The following is a 17,566-nucleotide window of genomic DNA, read 5'->3' as shown; positions in this document are numbered from 1 at the left end:
GTGCACCCACATCCCACTGTTGATCCCTGCTGACAGGTTTGGCCCACTTTTTGGCATGCTTCAGAACCTGCAAAATCCTGTGTGATCTAGAGGTATGATGGGCTGGAAGGCTGCAAGAAATAAGGCTGCTATTAGGACCGCGGTCAACACTCTCGAAAGTTGAGCTATCCCTCCTCACAAGTCTTGCCCAAGGCCCCAGTCCCAGGCATTTTGCACCTTAATTAAATTTTTCTTCCAAAGACTTTATAGCGGGGTTTTGCGTCACGCTCTCCATCTTAACTGCTTTTCGCTTGTGGCAACCGGTGATTAGGATAAAAAAAAAGTAATTAGTATTTGTGTAATTATTTTTCTGGAATGAGTCATCTTCACAACAGTTCTGTAAGACTGGTTGTCGTCGTTACCCATACTAATCATATGGGGAAACTGAGGCGCTTTCTTAGGGTCACTTAGGGAACTCCATGGTTGGGCGACATTTGAACTGGGTGGGATGTGTGTGTGTGGGGCGGGGGGGAGGTCCTGGCTCTTAGTTTGTATTTTCACCACTGATTTTTAAACGAGTACAGTTGCATAGGTAGGTTTTTGGGGGGAGTTGTTTGAGACAAGGTGGCTGTGTCTAAGTAAGGTAAACTGACCGGTCTTGTCTCCCCACCACTGCTGCTTCTACAGAAGGTTATGCACACAAGAAAACGCCACTCTGAACTTTACCATGAGTTGAACCAGAAGTTTCACACATTGGACCGGTATCGGGCACCAGCAACCAACGCCTCAAAGGTAAGGATGGCAAAAAAATAGAAAACATCAAAATCCCCATTCAATAAACACATAACCACAGTGATGATTTGAGCCAGCATTTGACCCATGCTCCTGTTTGGAGTAGGAATGCTTACGGATTTCTCATCAAATGTATGGGTTCCAAATAGTCTGACTTTTTTTTTTTTAAGTGGAACTGTTGCATGGGGCATCGCTAGCATTTTGGGTTTTTTCCTTCCAAAAAGTACATGTGCTATTTGCCATAGCTTTCAACCCATTACTCACCCCCACCTCCTTCTCTTCCCATTTCCAAAGCACAAGCAGTTATGATGTAATAATAATAACATTTGATTTATATACTGCCCTTCAGGATGACTTAACACCCACTCGGAGCAGTTTACAAAGTATGTTGTTATTCCCACAACAACAAACACCCTGTGAAGTGGATGGGGCTGAGACAGCTGTGACTGACCCAAGGTCACCCAGCTGGCTTCAAGCGGAGGAATGGGGAATCAAACCCAGTTCTCCAGATTAGAGTCCTGCACTCTTAACCACTGCACCAAACTGGCTCTCATATAATCATACACCATTTTTGCATCAAATTTCTTTTGCAGTGGTGTCAGTCCGATGGGCATGTTCACTTATGTACATGGATAAAACATGGATAAATAAGGAAAGCTTGATCTGATAATGCCTACGGTTGTATTAAAGCTCTTTTTTTCTGGTGTCTTACCAATGCACTGATATGGAGTATATCCATATCAGTAAAACACTGCACCAAAAAGAATCTTGATGGCGTTGTATGATCACATCAACTGTGTCTGTTTTGTGCAGTCCACAACTTTGAAAATTGTTATTGAACAACAATATAACTAAACAAGAAAACAAAGTAAATAAAGTTTTTTTTCTTCTCAGTTTCATCAGTGCTAATAGGCACATCAGTAATGTAGACTGGTAAAATGGAAATTGCAGGGAAGTGGTAATGCAGACGCCATGGTTGCCTTGTTAACATTCATACTAGACAACTGTAATGTGTTGTATGTGGGGCTGCTCTTAAAGATGTTATGGAAGCTTCAACAATTACGAAGAACATGACCATTTTCAGCAGTCTGTGGTACGCTGAAATCATATCCGGGTCAGGCGGAGTTCTCTTTGCCGTTTGGACTAGGGGTTCAGATTCTGCACCAAAAAATGTTCTGTTCAAGTTGGGCTGGATGGTGGGGGTGTTGCATCGCTAGGGGACTAATTGCTCCTTTTGTCACACAGAGAGAGAAGCGGTGGAGCATCTCTTCGGGGAGCGGGGAAAAGAATGTGGCCAGTGTAAGTAGCCATTCAGAGTCAGAGAAGAGATGCAGCTTGGGAGGGAGGTTTGCCATTCATCTACTTAGTGAGCAACTGATACAATAAGGAAGGAAGGTGCCAAGAATGTTGAAAAAATGTCCAGTCTAAAACTAGCCTCCACGTATATGACCTCGGGAAAGCCTTGGCAAAGGGTTCCATTGCAGAATGTGTGTCTCGCTCACAGATTAAGGACTGCCCATCAGCCTTGCTACGGTTGCCATAGTCATTCCAGACATGCAGATTGCTGGGCAAACTCCCCAGTTTTTGGTGCAGTTGGTCTTTTTTCAGATTTCCTAGGACAAATCCCACAGTTAATTGCATCCTTTGTCATTTCTAAACAATACAGTGTCATTTCTAAACTGCAGTGTCAGTTCCAGGTTTTAGAGGTCCCTGGACAGAGAGTTCCCCGGGCCCCCTCTCCTCTTCTGCCTACCACAACACCCCCTGCTGATACCTTTCTTCCCTCCCACCCACCCACCTGCTTGCCTTCCAGCTGCCTGTGTGTCCCTCCCCTGGGCTCACGAGCCCACCCACCACCTGTATTCACAGCTGACTGTAGCTGTTGTCCTGGTGCAGTGGGCAGCACATGCATCTGGAACCATGGGGAGTGGAGCACTAGCAACTGGGAGGGGGTCAGCACGTCAGTGGGCTTACCAGAGGCTCTCAGCCCTAGCAGCTGCCCCACCTCAGAGTATGTTGGTGCCAGCCCTGTGTGACCTGTGCATCATTTCCTTCATTATGCATCAAATAATTTCCATCACCACACATGCCCTGAGAAGGGGGAGCAGAATTACCACAGGGTGCAGAGCAAGACTTGAATCTCACTCACAGGTCGGGAGAAACCAAGGGGGCGTTATTTCTCTTAAGTGGAAAATTGCAGATTAGAAAGGAGGTGTGGTTGCCACTGAAATGGAAGCCCTGTGTCAAGTTGCCCCCATGACCTGTGCATCATTTCCTTCATTATGCATCGAATAATTTCCATCACCACACATGCCCTGAGAAGGGGGAGCAGAATTACCACAGGGTGCAGAGCAAGACTTGAATCTCACTCACAGATCGGGAGAAACGAAGGGGCGTTATCTCTCTTAAGTGGGAAATTGCAGATTGGAAAGGAGGTGTGGCTGCCACTGAAATGGAAGCCCTGTGTCAAGTTGCCCCCATGTGTAGTTCAACTTAACCTCCTGTCCCACCATCATAATTAGCAGCCGCCAGTGCTGGTAGGGAATGACAAGGCATTAGGCAGGCAGAGAGGAGAACGCCAGATGGGAGGAGGGGGACTCTGTTTCTTGCCATTTTGTTTTCTTTCTAACTCAAATCAGTAACCTCATCTCTTGTTCCCCAGCAGGAGGCAGCCAGCCCAGACAGCCGGCAGCAGAAGCAAAAGTCTTGGAGCACCTTCAAGGCCATGACGCTGAGCTCCTTGCCCTCCAAGCACCGAGAGAAACTGGAGCTCCATTCTGCTGCTGACTGGGAAAAACATTGTATGAGCCTGGATCTATCCGAGGGAGACTTCCAGACAGAAGTGTGAGCCTCGTGGGCTCTGGGATTTAGCCACCTATAAATATATATATATTATAAATATAAATATATATATATTTTCACACCTTGGAAAAGGAGGAGACCAAATCAGCAAGGACAGTTCCTTCCCCTTCCGGTGGTTTTATCGGGCATTTTTGGACACCCCTTTAGCCGCTCCTTGGGGGAGGGGAGCAGGGAGAGACAGCAGAAGATGTGCCCCCCCCCCAACTGTCACACAGATGCGGCCACTCACACCTCACATGCACCTGTCCCATCCCCGGAAGTGATAAGAGGTGCTGGCTTTCCCCCCCTTCCCCCTTCTGCTGTCCTGTTCCTTTCAGTGACTCACCACCAGGACACAAAAGCGCGCACACAATCACACGCTGACGGCTCTCCAGTCTCCCACCCACAGGATTTAGCCGGAGCAGGGGCTTTCCCCTCTCTGGGGGGTTGGGGTGGGAAGAGCCGATCTGAACTCTTTTCTATCTGGGTCTTTCTTCACGCCATGCACTGTGTGCATGGCCAGCAGTCTGGGATCGAAGTCGCCGCCCCACGTCTCCCTTTCAAGACATTTCCCATAACACCGTTCTTCCTCCACCTCCAGATCTTCCAGCCGGGACAGTAGGGGAGAAGACCCCCGCACCTTTTCTGCCCCATTCCACATGAGGCTGGATCTGTTTCCTTGAAACACACCCCTCCCATGTCTTCCTCCCTACACCCCTTCCCAGGCTGGGCGGGCGCTGTGTTTGTTGGAAATAAAAATTCACTCTGTGAATCTTTGCTGCTGCTCGGTTCTCAGTTTTACTGACCTTTGGACGAAGTCACATCATCATCATTGGCCTCCTTGGTGGAAAAGGAGATGGGAGATTTCATATCGAGCACCAGTGTCTGAGTCTAAAGCAGAATTGGAGGCAAATATGGGGGGGCGGGGTTCTTTCGGCTGAAATATATGTAACGTTTTTTAAAAACCTGAATGGAATTTGATAAGATTTCTGGTTGGGTTTACACATCAGTCCTCTGGTTCAGCTGAAATAACTATAGGAGTGTAGAGGGAAGTTAAGAGAGCGTTGATTCCTATTAACAAATTTCTCAAAAGGGCAGCTGACAAGGATAGCCCAGGAATAGCCTGACCTTGTCAGATTTCAGCAGGGTCCGCCCTGCTGAAATCTGGAAGGGGAATGTTCTTTGGAAGGGAGACCACCAAAGAAGACCAGAGTTGCTACACAGAAACATGCAAAGGCAAGCCACCTCCCAACATCACTTGTCTTGAAAACCCTATGGAGGTGCCCTAAGTCATCTGCAACTTGACAGCACTTTCCACCACCAAGGAGGGCAGACTGACATTTCTCTCAAGTGTGTTAGGTCAGTTTCTAGAATGACGCACAGCCCCGATGCTGCCTCCGTGCCTTACAGCTAGAGAATCAGAACAGGTTGGTATTCCCAGAGAGCAAAGCAAAGGACAGATTTTGACAGATGTGCTAATCAACTTTACAGGCACCTAAATCCAATTGCATCCTCATGCTTGACATTGCTACTGAGCCACGTTCGCAAAAAAATTATTTCAGACATACCTGGGTGGGAAACCTTGAAGGACAACATCTGCCAGGGCATGGCCTGACATTAGATATTCCAAGTCTTGCAAATTGCAGTCCTCTGAATGCCTGTGAAACCTTGCTGGGAAATGTCAAGCCTTACCAAAAGATTACCCTCAAAATTGTCTTTGCTTGAAGAAAAACCTCCAAACAAACATTTTTTTTAATTTTAGATGAAACATTTAGTGACAACCTAGGGCAACCATGGGGGTCTGCAAAGTTGTTGCAGGGGATCTACCAGTCCCTTATGAAAACAAATGGTAAGTCCCTCTCGTGTGGAAATTGAACCCTGTTTTCTAGAAACGGCAGAGACTTTCTATTGGGGGAAGGGGATGGAATCTGTCTCCTCCTGCTTCGAAGGGCAGGAATTTATTGTTCCGCCACCATCAGGTCACCTCCAAGCACTAGCCACAAATACGTTGATCAGTTGCTGGGATCCAACAGCTCGACCCAAGCAAATCAAATTGGTTGCCAGGTGCCAAGGAAATACGCTCATTATGTGGTCATGATAGTTGCTTTGGGTATAAAAGTGAACTGTCTCAGTCTTTTTTCCAATGCCAAAGATTTCGGCAGAAGCGGGCCATACTGCATCCACGGCTATAATGCGACTGAATAACAGATGTTCTGGTGATCTTTTTCCATTTCTGTAAACAGGTCGTAACGTTTTCCCAGGCCCCTTCTCACTGCTGTTCAGCCAGCTTCTATCTAGAAATTATTAACCACTAAGGATATTTTTTGATGTCTTGATTGCAAAGTCCTTCCAATCAAGGGGTGAGATTAATTAGAATTAGGATCAGAGCCTTTTGAATTGGCCTTATAGAATCAACTGTGACTGCCCTAGTAAGCCACATACAGACAATACAAACTTTTTTTCTTAACTTTGCTCTTAAAGTATAATTGATACGGTTGTTGGTGTGTTGTTCTGAGGATGGTGAGAGAAGGGAAGCCTCCATCGGGGCTTATATAACTTGCTGCACACACTTTGAAAAGGGGCAGTTTGACACACAGTATGCTCCATTGAAGGCTTGGAATCCTGTGGGGAAAAAATAATAATGGGGGACTGGGTCACAGAACTGTTGGTCTAGAGGGGTGTGGAAGCTCACATTGCCCTAGTTTTTATCAAATTTGTTTGGCTTTCCATGAAACCACACCAGTCTCTCTCGTGAAGAGGACCCCAGATGTTTGCTTTGGACTGGAATCTGGATGCTTCTTGCCCCCACGCTCCAAATCCAGTGTGAACTAGAAGCAAGAGAAGATGTCTCATGGGCAGGATGTGTGACTTCAGTGCTCCACAGGGCCCTTACTGCACAACTGGTGACACTCGTAGCCCAGGCTCAGCCTCGCTGCCATTCACAGAAGCCTGCCAGGGCCCTGGTAGCCCGTCCTGGTTTTGCAGTCCTAGGCAGGCAGCAAACAGGTGGCTTGTGACCCTGCTGTGTTGTTTCCTACAATCACAGCTTTGCAGACCTGAGCTCCACTATCAACAGGACAGGACATGCTCAACTTGTGACTTGCCAAGTGAAATGCCCCGTTTGGCAATCTTCCAATTGCTTCAGCTTCTCACCTATTTTGTAGGGTCCAGATAATCAGCAGATGGGGACTTGTGCTATCACATTTTTAATCCCCCTTTCTTCCAAGGAGCTCAGGGGCTGCCTACCTAATTCTCCCCACCTTCATTTTATCCTTTCAACAACTTTGTGGTTAGCATTGTGCACATAACTGGCCCAAGGTTGCCTAGTGAGTTGTGGGGCCAAGTGAGGATCTGAACCCAGAATTTCCCAGATCCTAATCTGATACTCAAACCACTACACCACCCTGGCTCCCTCGAGGTCTGATGGGCTGCCTTGTACCGCCAGTTTGTGCAGGAAGAGTATCCACAGGTATTCATTATGTGATACATGTGCCACGTTGTCGAAGATGCACACAAACCTGAGTATTGCACATAAGCTGTGCTGCAGGGTTGACACTGCAGTGCTGTGTGCGCATCCTCCCAGAGGCAGAAGGGAAGGGAGGAGGCCTTTGACAATAAAGACAAGGGAGGGGCCGGGATGTGGAGAACCTGAGTCAACCGTTTGTTCAAACAGATGGAAAGCAGCCCTGTCAATAAGGCTCTGTGGCAGGCCGAGGGCGTCCTTCGGCTGGCAGCTGTTTCAACGTGCTGAGGAAGGAAGAGATAAACAGGGACAACAACACATCCTGCTCTCCACCCAGAGTGGGTGAGGGAGGGGGACTTTTTCAGAGTCTCGGGCGGCTGTTGGAATTTAAACCAGATTTTGAGGAGGGGATGGGTCAGGTAGGCTGGTTCCAGGTTTTGGGGGGCCCTTGACAAAGAGTTCCCAGGGCCCCCCTCCTCTCCTCTGTTCACACCAGGCCCTCGCCCTCCTTTCCTACCCATCCAGATGTCTTCCTCTTCCTGGGTGTCTTTCCCCTGCCCACTTGAGAAACATCCCACCACCAATCCTCACAGCCACCTGCTGCAGCCCTTCCCTCAGTGGCAGTAGCAATACAATAATCTGGAAGCAGGGATGGCAGAGTTCTAGCAAGTGAGTGGCCGTGTGTGTGTGTGTGAGAGAGAGAGAGAGAGAGAGAGAGAGAGAGAGAGAGAGCGTAGTGGGCCCTCCCAGAATCCTCGGGCCCTGGCAGGTGCATTACCTCAGGGTGTGCTGACACCAGCCTTTTGGCCTGATGGTGTCGTGACAGGATACCTTCATCCGGCCCTGGTGTGAGAGAAAAGCGGGAGCCCAAAAGCTTTGTTTAGTGATGGGCTGTGTTTATTTTCCAGTGAGTTCATTTTCTAGAAAACAAATGAAGGACAAGAAGTAACAACAACAACAACTGTGCTTATATAATGCTCTTCGAGACAAATTAGTGCCTCACTCAGACCAGTGAATAAAGTCAGTGTTATTATTATCCCCACAATACAGCTGGGGCTGAGAGGCGTGGCTTACCCAAGGCCACCTGCAGAGCTTATGGCAATAGTGGAATTCGAACTAGCAGAGTGCTGATTTGGAGCCCGGCTACTTAACCATTACGCTACAACGTGTGTTGTGAGTTCTGTAGAGTCAGTTCTAGATGGGAAGTTGCTAGGGATCCCAGGTGCCCGCCAGAGGCAGGCAACCTCCCAGAGCTTTGCCTGCTTGCCTACCTGTTGCCAGTGACCATTGGGAGGTTCCAGACCCCCCTGGAGATCACCCACCACTGACAGGAACCCAGAGCACAAGCACATCTCTGGCAGAAGCGACGTCATTGCACTGGCTGCAGGAGTGCTCCTGCACTTTGCTTGGGGCAGTTTGGCCCCCAAAGGGCCGATTCTCAACGAATTGTCCCCACATGAAGTGTGGGAACACTCCTGAAGCCAGCATAATAATGTCCTTCCGGAAGTGATATAATCACATTGGCACCGGGATAGACATCCTGGTGAGTACCAGGTTGTTCCCACTCCTGCCAGGAGGGTATACAGATCTGGCAACTCTAGCGGTTGCCTCTCGTTCTCAGGGAGAAACAAAGAATACCCTGTTATGGCTTCCAAGCAGTTGTTTTAGAAAGCCACAGTTTGTATCTGCACTAGAAACATGCATTGGTTATGTGCACAATCTGAGGGGGTAGCCTGGTGAAGGTGCAGTGAAAGTTCAGAACTCCTGAACTAGGGTTGCTAACTCCAGCTTGGGAAAATCCTGGAGATTTGGGGACAGTGCCTGGATAGAGCACCCAGTGCTGATGCAGTTCTATAGAGTCCACTCTTGGAAGCTGCCATTTCCTCCAGGGGAACTGATCTGGAGATCAGTTGTAATTCCAGGAGAACTCCAGGCTCTACCTAGAGGATAGCAACCCTATTCTGAATGCTTTCTCATCCTCCCCTTTTCTTTCTCTGAGGAGTGGTAATCTCTATTAATCCTTTTTAAGTCTATGGTATAGACCAGTGATCCTAACAGGGTCCCCAAATGTGCCATAATACCTGCTGATGTATTTCCTCATGCCCACTTCCTCCTTCCCCAAAGCAAAAAGCAGCCCTGGCTTTCTTCAGTGCTTCGGAAGACTACAGGAAGCATCACATTTGGGTCTGCAGTAAACAGTCAGAAATAGCTCCCCCATCATAGCAGTATGCTTGTGTTGGAAGCGCCAAACGTTTTGTGATATAACAGCTATTTTGTGGTGGTGCCCACTACCTTTTCTCAAAATTTTGGACATGACCACAGGCTCAGCAGGGTTGGGGACCTCTTTATAGATACCCCTACTGAGCTACCCAAGTCCCTATTATGAACAGTCAAACTGCATGCAGATCAGTTTCTAACCACCTCTCCCCAGAGCCAAGCAGCTTGTGAATCAAAAGGTCAGGGAGGCTCTCTGAATTGGACAATAATGTAGCCCCTGCCCCCAACATTACCTTGCGAATGGGAAATTGATTTTATTTATTTATTTATTTGATTTCTAGCTAGGGTTACCATCCCACCGCTGGGGGTGGGGGTAGGGATACCCACAAAACAAGCACGTTTTGGCGCAAATTGGGCCCATTTTGGGTTGCTGTGGAGGGCAGGAGTGCTCCTGCCCTCCACAGCAGCTCAAAACGGGCCCGATCCGCACCAAAACAGGCCTGAAACAAGCCTGTTTTGGCATGGATCGGGCCCATTTTGGGCCGCTGCGGAGGGCAAGAGTGCTCCTACCCACTGCAGCGGCCCTTATCCAAGCCCCTGCAGAGCGTGAGCGTGCTCCGGGGGGGGCGCCATGTGATGATGTCACTTCCCGGAAGTGACATCATCGCACTTGTGGGAGCGCGCACACACCCCGGAAGGTGAGTGCCAGGCCCCAGCCCCTCTGCTGGGAGGTTGAAGGGGCCTGGCAACCCTAGGTGGGGGGATCCCCTGCTCCAAGCCTTCCACCCCCCACGCCCACTTACTTGGCTGGTGCAGGGGCTGCACTCCCCTGGGGTGCACCCCCCACTGCCACGCCATGCACCCTAAGCTGTGTCGTGTGCTCCTGCCCCCACAGTGGGCCTGTTTGGGGAAGAATCGTGCCCTGCAGGACCTGATCCGGCCCTTGGTGAGTGCAGGAGAGCTCCCAGCCAGCCTTTGACACCCGCGTGATGACATCACTTCCGGAAGAGATGTCATCGCACAAGCTGGGAGTGCAGAAAACCCTTGAGTGGCAAGATAAGTGCCAGGCTCCCAATCTCCTGCCGGAGGACTAAAGGGACATGACAAACCCCCAATTTGGGCTCCAGGGGACCTGGCAACCCTATTTCTAGCCCATCCTCCCCACAAGCGGGCTCAGGGCAGGTTACAACAGGATATAAAATACATTTTAAACCAGAATAAAACCACATCATCATCAAAATCATACAATAAAATACAGTTCTTGAGATAGTGGCCCATACCATCCACCCCTGCCAATGATGCACAGGGGGAAATAGAAGAGGAAGGAACAGCCATCTTGATCACACTATAACTCGGGGGAGGGAGAGGACTGTACAGCCCCCTCCTCCCCCCATTCACTGACAGGAGACAGGTAGGGAGGCTCACTAGATGGATACAAGACTGACTTCAACCACATGCCTGCCAGAACTTCTCTGTCTTACAGGCCTGCCGAAAGGATAAAAGATCTTGGTGGGCCCAAGTATCTACAGACAGAGAGTTCCACCAGGTTGGAACCAGAACCAAAAAAGCCCTGGCTCTAGTCAAGGCCAGTCAAGCCTCCCTGGGGCCAGGGACTACCAGTAGGTGTTTATCAACTGATCTAAGCACTCTCTGGGGTACATATGGAGAGAGGCTGTCCCACAGGTATGCTGGTCCCAGTCCGCTAAGGGCTTTATAGGTCAAAACTCAAAACTTTGAATCTGATCCAGAACTTTGCTGGAAGCCAGTGTAACTGCTGTAAAATTAACTAAAAGCAGGAGTCCACATTCAGAGGCAGTGTACCTATGAGGCAATATCAGGGGAAGGCCTTGGCCTCTGTACTGTTGGTTGGCCCCCCACGCCAGCTAGTTGGTCTCTGTGCTAAACAGGTGGCTGGACTAAATGGGCCACTGATCAGATCTGGCAGCGCTTTTCTTATGTTCTCAGTCACTCTCTCTAGCCTAGCTGACCTCACAAACTTGCTGGGCGGATAAAATGGGTGGCGGGGGGGGGGTGTCCATGTGAGCCACTCTGAACTCCCTGTTAGGGTAAGGGAGGTAAAAATCAGAAAATAACCAAGCAGCATGCTTGCATGCGAAAACCAACCTTCATCAGCCAACTTCCACATAGCGTGTGAACTTCTTAGTGCCCCTTTCTTTTCCCAGGTCCATCTCAGAGATTCTCCCCTTGATGCCTGCCTTTCTCTTCTCAGTGCTGAGCAGCTGATCTAGCATGGCAGAAAGGTGGCATGGTTGTTATTCCATCCCGCTTGGCAGGGAGCAAGGTACCCACCTCTGTAGAGTCAGATGAATGCATTTTACTTTTACTTGTAGCAACTGGAAACAGAGGGCTGTTACCTCAGGGAAGAACTGACCCCTTTTCCAAGCGGGGAGAGGAGGGTGTGCAACTTCCCATCTATCTCTCAGCCGTAATGGATGGGTTGGCTTGAGGGCTGAGGGTGCAGTCCGGGCTTTTAGCCTAAAAAAAAAAGTACACGCACACCCACAAATAAGTGTGTTCTGTGCCCTGAGTTACAATTTAATTGTTTAATATTTCAAATGGTTCAGGAATGGAAAGGAACAAATCACTCTACACGGAAGGCCGCAGCTGTAGCGTTTCATTTCCTTTGAATCAAGCAATTGCCCTTGAATGTGAATTTAGAAGCCACACTAGGGTTATTTGTTCCTCTTGTTTCCTACCTTCTGTCTGTAGGTGTGGTTTTGTAATGTTTATGGAAGGTGACTGAAATCATTGGGATCCCACATGTTCAGCCACAAGGCCAGTTGTAGGTATTTTGTTGATCTGAGTAAGCTACACTCATCCCCTCACTGGCATGCACCTCCAGGAATAAACCAAGCCCCTGATGCAGGATGAGGAAGAGATGGCAGACTTCTGAAGACATCGACAATGCAGTGACATTACTTCTCACTGGAACCCAGAAGTGACATCAGCAATGCTCTAGGAATCTTCTTGATATCTCTTGGTTTTACCACAGAGATTGGGTGAAACCCTAGAGCATCAGTGACATCACTTCCAGGTTGCAGCCGGAAGTGATGTTGATGCATCACCAATGGCCTTTTCCCCATGCCCTGCTCTCAAAGTTTCCTGGGGGTTCTAGGCTGGCAATCTTAGTTGCTTATAGCTGGGAAGAAGTCACTGAGGTTCATCTGCCAATTTCGACAAGGGCCGATTCCAGACGGCCCTCCCCATCCCGAAACGTTGCACGTCGTTGCGCAGAAAACGCAATATTTTGCGTTTTCTGCACAACGGCGTGCGATGTTTCGGGATGGGGAGGGCCGTCTGGAATCGACCCAGGAGATTTTTGCTATGGGATTCTCAATAGGAACACCAGAACTGTGGTAGCACCCCAGAAACAAAGAACCAGGGGGAATGTAGCTCCCTCGTATCCGGACATCCTAACAGAGTCATCAGAGCCACATTTCCCACAGATCTTAGTCCATGAGATACCATTGGATAGCCACCTGCTTACATTTGAAAAGGTAAGAAAAAGGGGGTAGCTATACCAGGAAGCCTGACACACTCACCAGAGTCCTTTACAAGCCAAGTCTAAAATATGGAGGAAGAACGGATGAAAAGAGAACGATGGGTGGAAAGTTTGTTTCTGAAGGCAACCCCCCCATGCTGTATTTTGGCGCATCCCTTAACGATGAGCACTTCCCATTGGCTCTAACCATCTAGGGCTTGAATCCAGATCTCTATGCTATCCGAGCGTTATCTGTTTATCTCCTGGATCATGCAGGCGTGCGCGCCCGCTGCACAATATCCCAGGTGTCTGCGTTGCGCTGTCTCAGTCCTTCTGCTCTTTCTTCTTGGTGAACAGCAGGGTGTCTCCCTTCCTCCTCTTGCCTTCCCCCCTCATTATTGAGGCTCCCTCCTTTCGCTTTCTCCCCTGGTCCCCACCGTCTCTCCTTCCCCATCTATTATTCTCTTCTAGCGCCAGTTTATGCATTTCAGCCCCATTAGGGATCTGAAAAGCAAAAATGGGAAACAGCACCTGACTGCAAATGGACTCATTCTTCTAAAGGCGAGATGCTGGTCTAATTGCTTTCGGATATAGAAGGAGATGGGCTTGGAATGCAGGAGGAGTCGAGAGCTCCATTGCTAGATCGAGTCTCATTTGGGAGCAATTGCCAAGAAGGAACTTTTCGTCCTCCTCCCACTGATGTACAAGAGGCTGAGAGAAGCATTTTCAATCTTCTAATCTAGAGAAATATATCACAAATTTTTTATTCTTTTTATGTAGCACGTTTTTGTCCTGCCTTTCATTCAAGGATCTCAGGGTAGTATGCAAGTTTCTCCTATCCTCCTTCGTATCTTCACAACAACCCTATCAGGTAGGTCAGGCTGAGAAAGAATGTCTGGCCTGAGATCACCTGAAAAGTTTCATGATGAGCATGGATTTGAACCTGGGACCCTTCATGCCCAGTCCACCACTAGAACCCCCTACACTGTACTCCATTGAGAAAGCTTGTTAAACTTATCCTAAATTCCTCCAAACTACTGGACATTTTTTGACTCTCTCATTCCACTTGAAATTTAGCTTTAAGGGGATTTTTTTAGCAGTATAGAAATGTGTGACACACATACACGCATACAAATGCTGCTAACCTTAGCAAAATTCACCAATTCCAGGAGATTTTCCACCAGGCCCCAAACCTTTCACTACCCTTAACACAAAGCTTCTGGAAACCCAAGTTGGGGCTCATCATAGACTACACCTTGGCCTTGCACTACCAACATAGATAAGAGTCCTGTGGTACCTAAAACCTGGCCAATTTACTGTCTCATCAATTTTCCCAAACTTGAGCCCATTTGTCAGATACAATGAAGGAGCAGCAGCCAGATTAACAGTGCAAGCCTAAGAAGAGCCGTTGCAGTCTAAACCCATTGATTTCAATGGGATTGGACTGGAGGAACTCTGTTTAGGATTACATTGTTAGCCAAGGAGTGGTGGTATCATGTGAAACTGATAGCACCATCTGTTGATGATTAAGGGAGAATTGCCAAGCAATGCACTTCAATAAACGTCAGGATTTTCCAATTAAGTATAATGCACTTTCAATGAATTCACAAGGGGAGATAGCTAGATGATGTGTCAATGGCTGTCAAGAAGCCTTAATGAGGCTTCTACAGAAATTTTAATTTTGGGGAGAGCAAGAGTAATTTTCACCAGAGTGAACTTTAATCAACTCTGTGCTGTCTGATCAAGTGAAAGGCTTTGTTTCTCCAGATAACAAAGAAGGAAGGGAAATAAATACAAAGATGCCTTCAAGGGCGCTCGGTGGAGACTGGCTTCCAATATTTGCTTATAATCTCTTTGGAAACACTATCTAAAAATACTTCTGGCAGATCTGTTGCCTTTAGATCTTTCATTCAACTAGATGAGCCAGGATGCCCTCTGTGGCCTCTGCCATTTCGAACTGACGTGCAGCAGCCATACTCTGTATGTGCAACGAAGTCCAAGATGGTGGGCACCGAGCATCTGGCAGAGAGACTCCCCAGCCTAACTTAGTTGCGACTTTTGCTTTGGTGTTGAGAACACAATGCGTCCATCATGAATCCTACACATCAAAGGATTTTAAACCCTCAGATGGAGGATTTAAAGATACAGAGGGCTAGGATCAGGATAAGGAACCGCGTCTCAGAGGTGGCTAATGCATTCATGACTCCCTTGAAAGAACAGGGAGGAATCCCAAACGACAGGGAAACTTCCAACCCCTGGGATCGATCTGACAAGTTTTCCATGGCCAGAAGGGGGGCCCATTGCCATCAATTACACCTGACTACAGACCACTGATTTTTCCCTTACGCTGTTCTTGGGGGTCCCCTTATCACTGCAGCAGCATTTTTGTGGTATTTGGGGGGGCTATAGTAGGGTTGCCATGCCCCCTCAATCTCCCAGCGGAAGACTAGGGCCTGGCTCTTACCTTGGAGCAGCTTGTGTGCGCATGCGAAGCGCGCTCTCTCCTGCAAGCGTGATGATGTCACTCCTGGGAGTGACGTCATCACGCAGCCCCCATTTTGACGTGGATTGGGCCCATTTTGGACCCCTGTGGAGCATGGGAGCGTTCCTGCGCTCTGCAGAGGCCCACAACGGGCCCAATCCGCACCAAAATGGACCCAATCCATGCCAAAACGGGTGCAGATTGGGCCCGTTTTGGCGCGGATTGGGCCCATTGTGGGCCCCTGCGGAGCGCAGGAACGCTCCTGCGCTCCACAGGGGCCTCGATCCAGGCCAAAACAGGCCTGATCCTGGGGCTGCTGTGCATGGGGGTGCGCAGCATGGCAGGGGCGCGCGCATGGAAGGTGCGTGCCCCCCCCACTGGCCAGGTAAGTGGGGGCAGGGGATCCCCCGCCCCCACCGGGGGTCTGGCAGCCCTAGGCTATAGTGAGAAGGGGGAGACCAGGAAGTCTCGCTCTATGCATGGAAACCCCTTTAGTTTCTTGGAAATATCTAGTAGATTTGAGCCACTGCTCATGAGGGGGCAGTGCTTCCCTTATCCTGTGAATCCAATAACATCTGGAAACCATTAGCAGCTCCAGAGCTGTATTATTCATAAGGCTGACTAGGCCGAAGCCTAGGGGCCCTGCAGGGACTAGGTGCCCATCCATTTTTTTTACTGAGGCACACCCCCACATAAATTACACTTAATTGATTCTCTTTTACAACATCTGTTAATATGATAATAATCCATAAATTATATATTTTAATAAATAAACATTTTATTCACTTCAAAATATTACAGTATTGAACAATTATACCCCCAAAATGTGCTGTCCTGAAGAGTTCTACTCGTGCAATAAAAATATTAAAAAATTGAGAATAGAATTCTTCAGGAGACCCTCAAAATGGATACAGGGCTATGTACTGCACTCTAGTGTCTACTGTCTACCGTTCCAGGGTCAGGCTGTCAGCTGTACTAGGGTGAAAGATTGAAGTGCTGGAGGGGGCCTGAAACACACGAAGGCCTAGGGGCCTGGCCATGGGTTAATACAGTCCTGAGCAGCTCCAAAAGCCCTCCACCACCACACACATTCAGACGCTTCCCTCCATTTCCTGGCATTCACTCGGAGCTTATTCACTTCCTCGGCCGGTTACTTTTTCAGGGCTATTTCTTCTGAAGGATGTGATAGTACAGCCAATCAGGTAGGGCTATGTGCAGCCGTAGAACTGAGCTTCCTGCCTTGGCAGTTTTGTCTATTGTTATTGCATGCTTACTGTTTTTTTTAATTGCCATCTTTATTATACGTGATTTTGAATAATCGTTTTAGAAACGTGATGCATACATTTACTAATGCCTTCTGGGGCTTGAATCAGCAGCTTCTGGGGCCAAGTCCCAGGAAGGCCAGCCAGCAATTGCAAGCACAAGGGGCTTGGGGTGTGTTGGAATTGTGGTGGGTGGGAGGTAGGTGGATCGCAGCAATACTAATGCCCTCTGTTGCCTTTGCATTGCGGCTAGAGGACCCCCTTCATCTTCCACAGGTTCATTACCTTCCCATTACAGCTCCTATCATCCCTCATTGGGCTAGGAAGCCGACACTCTGGGGGAAGCCAATCCTTCTAAATTATCTCTCCTGCTGCTGCAAGCGTGTTCACCTATTTCATCCAGCTGACTCAGGGAAGAAGGAGGGGTGGGCAGTAAGACCATCTGGCCTTGCAGAGGTTGTAAGATGCTGGGGTTCTCTTGAACCAGCAGCATCCCGCCTGCATTGGATGTCTAAAGTACAGTCTGCTTGCCTGGGGCCAGTTCCAGATTTTGGGGGGGAGGAAGCTGTAGGCAGAGAGTTCCTTGAGGGTTTCTCTCCTTCTGCCCACAACCAGGTCCCTTGCTCATGTCTCCCTTCCTGCCTACCCACTAGGGTTGCCAACCTGCAGCTAGGACCTGGGGATTGCCTAGAATCACAACTGATGTCCAGACTACAGTGATCAGTTCCATGGAGGTGACAGCTGCTTTGGAGTGTCAACCAAATTATTCAAAAAGGATTTTTACTCAGATAGGAGGGCTGTATTGTAGGGAGGGGATCTCAGATGATCCGCTAATGAGTTAGGAACCATAGACCTCACCACTATTTTGTATTGGATTCCTGTTAATGCTATGTCTTTGTGAACTTGTATCTATTTACCCTATGGCATTATTTATGGAAATGTTCCTGATATTGACTGTACTAATCTCACACTGTGTAATCCACCTTGAGTCTCAGAGCAGAACCACAAGTGACAAAAGGCACAGATTG

At 48.5% G+C, this 17,566-nt stretch overlaps 1 protein-coding gene across 1 annotated transcript in view; it reads left to right on the top strand.

Annotated features, from left to right (window-relative positions):
* The window catches only part of ADGRB2 (adhesion G protein-coupled receptor B2), a 114,577-nt gene extending 110,939 nt beyond the window's left edge, over window positions 1-3,638 (top strand). The window contains exons 31-33 of the mRNA XM_054999374.1: window positions 667-771; window positions 2,017-2,070; window positions 3,437-3,638. Coding sequence (XP_054855349.1) covers window positions 667-771; window positions 2,017-2,070; window positions 3,437-3,619 — 342 coding nt within the window. The 3' untranslated portion in view covers window positions 3,620-3,638. The remainder of the gene's footprint in view (window positions 1-666; window positions 772-2,016; window positions 2,071-3,436) is intronic.
* Window positions 3,639-17,566: the final 13,928 nt, after the last annotated feature.

This window comes from Eublepharis macularius, chromosome 15 (assembly GCF_028583425.1).
Source record: "Eublepharis macularius isolate TG4126 chromosome 15, MPM_Emac_v1.0, whole genome shotgun sequence".
NCBI classification, from domain to species: domain Eukaryota; kingdom Metazoa; phylum Chordata; class Lepidosauria; order Squamata; family Eublepharidae; genus Eublepharis; species Eublepharis macularius.
This window is presented reverse-complemented; position numbering and strand designations above follow the sequence as displayed.